The sequence below is a fragment of the Vigna unguiculata genome, chromosome 1, assembly GCF_004118075.2.
Source record: "Vigna unguiculata cultivar IT97K-499-35 chromosome 1, ASM411807v1, whole genome shotgun sequence".
In the NCBI taxonomy this organism is placed as follows: domain Eukaryota; kingdom Viridiplantae; phylum Streptophyta; class Magnoliopsida; order Fabales; family Fabaceae; genus Vigna; species Vigna unguiculata.
Genome location: NC_040279.1, coordinates 38,778,064 through 38,784,697, shown reverse-complemented (window position 1 = coordinate 38,784,697; position 6,634 = coordinate 38,778,064). Strand labels below are relative to the sequence as shown.

The 6,634-nt window shown below is 30.3% G+C and overlaps 1 protein-coding gene across 7 annotated transcripts; it reads left to right on the top strand.

The window, feature by feature from the left end:
- Nucleotides 1–4,677: 4,677 nt before the first annotated feature.
- LOC114174712 (centromere protein V) lies at nucleotides 4,678–6,454 on the top strand. Of its 7 annotated transcripts, none has more exons than XM_028059591.1 (2): nucleotides 4,678–4,779; nucleotides 5,743–6,454. In XM_028059591.1, exon 2 carries the CDS (start codon nucleotides 5,804–5,806, stop codon nucleotides 6,215–6,217), a length of 414 nt encoding a protein of 137 aa, XP_027915392.1. In that variant the 5' UTR covers nucleotides 4,678–4,779; nucleotides 5,743–5,803; the 3' UTR covers nucleotides 6,218–6,454. The 7 variants fall into 7 exon arrangements, with proteins under 7 accessions (XP_027915392.1, XP_027915362.1, XP_027915378.1 ...); XM_028059561.1 differs by having other exon boundaries at nucleotides 5,736–6,454; XM_028059577.1 differs by lacking the exon at nucleotides 4,678–4,779 and adding an exon at nucleotides 4,812–4,885 and having other exon boundaries at nucleotides 5,736–6,454.
- Nucleotides 6,455–6,634: the final 180 nt, after the last annotated feature.

Here is a 6,634-nt window from a genome sequence, read left to right as displayed (position 1 = left end):
TAAATTAATATTTTTAATGATAAAATAGTAGTTAATATATATGAACAAGTATTTTAATTGTCTGTACGTTAGAGTAATGTTTCAAATTTAAATCTATCGAGACAATATTATTAGGATTAATTATTATAATTAATGGATTTTTTTTTAACTCTAAAGGTTAAAAAAGAAAAATAATGTTTGATCTCAACTTTTAAACATATGAGATTGTTTATATACGAAGTGAATAAAAGTTCAATTACAGCCAATTTAGGAGTATTGGGTAACATTAATTAATGTTAACGAAATTTTGTTTGGATATTTATGAAAAGAAGTTGAGTGATTGAAATAAAATTAGTTAAATAAATGGAAATATTGAAAAGTGATGAGTGAGGTAGTAGAAGCTAAAAATGGCATGAGTATGTGGTCCAAAGGAAGTGTTTGGGTTGGCATGTGATTTGTTTCACAACCTCCTCAAACAACATGGACTTGTTCCCCAACCCATCCTTCTTTCACTTTCTTCTTATCTTTAGACAAAAGCAAAATCATCAACTGTTACTTACTGCTAACAAATCATAATTTCTTAAAAAAATTTATAAATAATAATTTCTGTGAGTTAAAACATATTTTTGCATAAATTCAAAATTTTTATTCAGAAAATTTTCAAAAATAATTTACAATTTAACTTCTTTTCTCGGAAGTAGAGTGATTGTATTTTATATTTTAGAGCAAACTTTGTCAAGAGAGATTTATATAGAGTGATGCAGCCTAATTGGTATTGGGTATGATAGATTCAATGACGGTGAACAATGTTCAATACTACATTATTGTTATTATCAATCTTAGTCGAGTTTACTGTTTGAATGCTTTTGAAGATGTCAAATAGTGTTTTCTTCGAAGTTGAAAGAGATAATAGTTACAACATTATCATAAAATTTAATTGAAGTTAACCTCACACCTTTTAAGCAACACTATTTATGAAATCATTTTATCTTTTTCTTTAAAAAAAAGTTAAAAAATCTTTTTATCCCAATTTTCGTTCAGTTTTGTTATTTTAGTTCTAATATTGTTTATTTGTTTAAATAGGTCCAAATTTTTGTCAATTTTGTTCAATTTAGTCATTTTTTGTTAACGTTGTTTAAATAATTAACGGTAATGAACGCTGACTGTCACATGTCACTTTATAATTTTTTTTACTTTTTAATTTTAATTTTAAAAAAATGTCCATGTGTCGATCTAATAGTTGCGTCATGTGTGAAGACCAATATTTTATCTTCAATTGATTTCTATATTTGTTATTTTTGTCCAATTTATTTCAAATTTTGTTTAAAATTAAATAATTTTATCCTAGGTATACCTATCATATTCACTTATTATGACAAGTTTCCAAATACTTGTCATATTAAGTTGAATTTACTATAATTATTACTCAAATACCTGTCATAGTAATAAGTCATATTTACTATGACATGTTTTTCTGACATTATAAAAAGAATGTATTTTTTATAACTTATACAATTATAATGTCAGAATATTTATCATAATAAGTGTTTTTTTACGATGTGTTTTTTTACCCTCAGTGAAAATTATATATTCTAATCAAGATATATTCTAATCAAGATATATGATGTTATTAATATATTATTTTAGCTTAAAGCCCATTCTAAGTACCCATTAAACCACGGTGAATCAATATCCAATAAATTATATATGGTGTTGAGGGGTACAGAGAAAGAAATGGACAAGAAGACCTTTAACCACAGAGAAGCCAAGGGGAGCACCAAATAAAAAAATATGAAGCATGAAATTCGAGTGAAACCATTTTAGGAAATGCCACAGAATAAGTAAATAGAACACAGTTAGTTCAATTCCGGAAAATTCAGTACTGTGAGATACAACAAGTGATTGCTCAGAAATAAAGACTTGTATTTGTCACTGTTATTTATCTTTTTGTCAGAGAGAATGAAGGCATCACTGAGATCAACAAAGAGTGAAAGTGAATCCCCGAAGGAGGCAATTGAAAATATGAAGGCCTGATTAAATGCATTGATTCTTAAATAATTAATGTATTAAATTTTATGTATTTGTCACTGTTTTCCTTTTTAAAAACTATGTATTAGATTGTTAAAATATATTGGAGTATAATTCGCGTGGCCTTTTAAATGGTTAAAAACTGGCGAACATAAAGGTCCACAATAGATTTTGTTTGTAAATGTATAGCAGCTTGTTGGTTCATTGTATTTAGGAATGCAAGTTTCAAACTGAAAATCTCTGCGTTTTATTTCTTCTGGTCAATAAAGAAAGAAAGAAAAGAAGAACTTAGAACTTCCAAATATGGGCACGAAAATTGGTGTTGAGCAGTAATGCATGGAACACCTACTTTTCTCCTCTTGTTGGGGCAAAGAAATGGAACAACTGAAGACGGCAAGAGCTTGTAGAATCTAAGATGGTTAATTGTATGAGGACACAAATCTTAAACTTTACACAATCTACACCTTTAAATATTCTCACAAAAAATCTATACATCGACACGTGCATGGGGACATCAACGACAACAACAGCTGAAACGAATCGAGTACGTTTCAGAGTATCTCGCTGTTAGTTATTACTATGAATGAAGTTTCATCTCATGCATTGCACAGCATAAACTATATATTTTGCATGCGTTGTACATAAAGTATCGACATCACTCTCAACCTAAAATTTTCGAAAGTATTACAGAGGAAAACAAACACCAATAAGATCTGAGCTATGTATCGACATCACTCTCAACCTAAAATTTTCGAAAGTATTACAGAGGAAAACAAACACCAATAAGATCTGAGTTCAACTACATGAAACATTGACACCACTCTCAGCCTAAACCCTTAGGGCAATGAATTTATGGGTCTTTATTAGGTTTATGAGTCTTTATTCTTATATAGTACTCTACTTTCTCATTTCTAGTCAATGTGGGACTTAGATTCACACTTATTTATATCTTTACTTTCTCATTTCTAGCCAATATGAGACTTAGACTCACATTTATATTCTTAACCGTAGATAAGAAAGAAATAAGAGGAAATAAAAGATGTTTTTAATGTATTGCACGGATCGGAGTAAAAAAAAAAACCGGAAAGAATTAGAAGAAGAAAAAAAACACTGCTAAATAAAATTGTATAAAATATGTATGTAGGTTTTGTATATTTATAAAATAAATTTAACTCCAGAAATTGAACTTTTTTACTTCATTATTTTTTTTCTTAGCATGATTTTTCTATTTTGCTTTTATTTTTGTGTTTACTCACATCCTTGTTACAGTGGATGTTCTAGCTTGGCCTAGGAAAGTGAAATACAACAATTTGTGTTCTACCTCTTCATGTAACATTTATCTAGCTGTCTACGAATCAGTATGCCGAAATCAATTACCACAACGGACAGAGGAAAAAAAAAATCTAGATGTACTTAGCCCAACGCATAAGAAAAAGAATTTGGGTTTTACTTGCTGCACCCCACATTTTCTTCGTGCATCCCTTCAAAATTTTAAAATAGCTATTTTATCCTTGAAAAAAGTGATTTTCAGATTACATATGTTGGAATCTTTTGGAAAAAAAAGTTGGAACAAAATTTTCATAATAGAATTTCAGGAAAGAAATTTCTGAAATAAGTTTTCATAATAAATTTTTTGGAACATATGAGATATATTTCAAAATAAACTTTTTCATAATGAAGTTTTCAAAATAAACTTCCCTGTCTTTTGGAACAAGTTTTTCGAAACACCTATACGAATTGTGTTTTTAAAGAGTTTTTGGGATCATACATGTTCCGATAAAAACTTTCCAAAACGAGTTTTTTTTTTTTCTGCATTTTCTATTATTTTTCTTCCCTCTCTTCTTCCTTTGCAGCTGATGTGTGGTGTGTGCAGTAATGAAGGATGGCTGAGTCTTTTCCTAGTACTGATGTGTGTGCAGTAGTGCAGATAGTAATTATTGGGGTGAGGGAAGCAGTAGCCTCAAATCTGGAAGTTGAGGGTCAGACCCAACTTCAAATTCTAATGATATCTCGAGAAATAAAGAGACAAAATCGACTTTTGTGCTGTAAACATGCAATAGTGAACATAGTAATGTATGAAGGTGTCAATGAATGAATTATAAACAATAAGTTTAACAAAACTTAGAATTATCTAAGATGCATAAATAATATTACTTAAATAAATATTTAAAATTCTATATTAACAATGACAGATGTTTTAATTATTAGTTCTAATAATTATCAATAAAATGATGGTTCAATATTTGATATAAGTGTTATACTTAATATAGAGTATGAAGAAAATTATATCCGAAATTTGAAAGTATAAACTGGCGGACAGTATAGAAAAGACATGGATTTGGGCCTTGAGACTGTGATTTGAGGAGATTAAAGATAAATGAATCTTCATTATTTAGCAAGCGCTCTACCAATAGGTGTTAGTTATTGGAAATTGATGTCCTTTTTATTAAAGAAAAAAAAAATAGGACTATATTATTTTGGCAAAATTTAATTTTTTAACACATTAATTTTTTTCCTTTTCAATTTACATTAATTTTTTTATCCATTACTGTCACGTATGTATTATAAAAATTCGTTAATAAAAATTTATTAAAAAATAATATTCCAAAAAGATAACATATAGATATGTATGAAGCAGAATACAAAATAATAGAATATTTGATTCTGACGTATTTAGCCTTGTTACTTCAAAAGAAAATTAGTAAGTTGAATACAGTTTTTCGAATTTGAAGTTGACATGCCCAAGTCACAACCTGCAAGACAATATAACTGGTATACATATTTCATTTATTTTTTTGATTTAATACCCATCTGATGCGATCGTGAAAAAGTTTTGAGAATCTTTGATTTAATTTTGCTTCTTGCAAAGGGTTTTTCTGTATTTCTCAATACTTTTCCCTTTTCTTGATCAATACCTTTGTGAACTAAGCTGATTTGTTTTTCTCTTGCGTGCACTTTGATCAATGTTTCCTCGTTTGTTCTAAATTTAGACCATCAACGCTTTCTCCATGGTTTTTCATTTCCTAGGGTTAGTGGGTAGTTGGAAATTTCATAAAGTTCTTGTAAATATTTTATAGAGGTTAAGAGGTGAAATGAGGGGAGGGGTGGCTGGTTGTGGCTTCAAACAATTGCGAGATGTTTACGGGAAGTTCTTCCTTAGTTTGGTATCAAAATACGGTTCCGCCACTGTGATTAATTGATTTGTGTGTATGCAAAATTTGAAAGCGTGAAGCTGAGTTGTCGTAGTTTGAGGTAAAACTATTGTTGCCTCAGTTCAAGATAGTTGTCTCAGTGGAAACACGCTTGCAGTATGTGACAATAAGTTTCAACATTAATGTGATTGTAAGTTGAATTTTTTATGTGCATACTTTGTAGATCTTTGAATGAAACCTGATTGAGTTGCACAATAATATTTCAAAATCTTTAGTTCTTCTCATTTTGTTAAATCAAAGATTTATTCATCTAAAAAATAGAAGTCCATGTTTAATTTATGTGAGCCTCATCGAATTCCTCACTTTGATTTGCAAAATCCCCCCACCTTGTTCTTTCTCTTTCTTTGGAAACAAAATGTGTAATTTGTTAGCAACATGATTTGTCACAAACCCATAATTTATTTATTACTGAATTTATGGATATGATTCCAACTTGTTCCCTACTTGATTTTTAAGTTCTGATACCAATCTGAGTCTTGTTTCTTTGACTTGGTCTTTGTGCATGACAAACTATAGTTGACAGGAAGCTGTGACCGTAGAAGCCAACATTTCAATCATAATCATCAGGTGTTGAGAACTGTGAAATGGATGCTGAAAAAGTGGTACACAGTGGAGGTTGTCATTGTAAGAGTGTAAGGTGGAAAGTGGTTGCTCCTTCCAGTGTTGTGGCATGGGATTGCAACTGCTCAAACTGCAACATGAGAGGCAATACTCACTTCATTGTGCCTGCTGACCAATTTGAGCTTTTGGGAGATTCTGTGAAGTTTCTCACAACATACACTTTTGGCGCTCAGACTGCAAAGCACACATTCTGTAAAATCTGTGGCATAACCTCCTTCTATTATCCACGCTCGAATCCAGATGGGGTCGCAGTTACATTTAGATGTGTTGACCCTGGAACATTGACCCATGTTGAAATCAGACATTTTGATGGCAAGAATTGGGACACCGCATATAATCAGACAGGTATCTCTTCATTTTCAAAGGTGGAGAAGTAACTCTCGTCACCTCCAGGACTGAAAAATAGGATCATTGGCACTCCTGCGTTATGTTTTCATGCCGTGGATTCGTTGTGTTGCAGTGTGTTGCTACTGCAAATGCTATGGAAAAGATAAATCTGATGCAATACAATACAAAATTATAGAAGGTTTGGGAATGTTTATGCTTCTAGTATGGTTCCATTTTGTATGTCAAACGTGTCTTCTGAAGAGAGAACTGCTCGAGTTTAATTTTCACATGTTATTAAAATAACTATTTCTACAGAATTACTCACATAAATTATCTGAAGTATAATTTTCAAAATAACTATTATAAACTCAACACATTTATTATATGTAACAAATATAATTAAATGACAACATAAAAAAACAAAATTCTTTGATATTTGATGAGATGTTCTTGCTGTGTCTTATAAA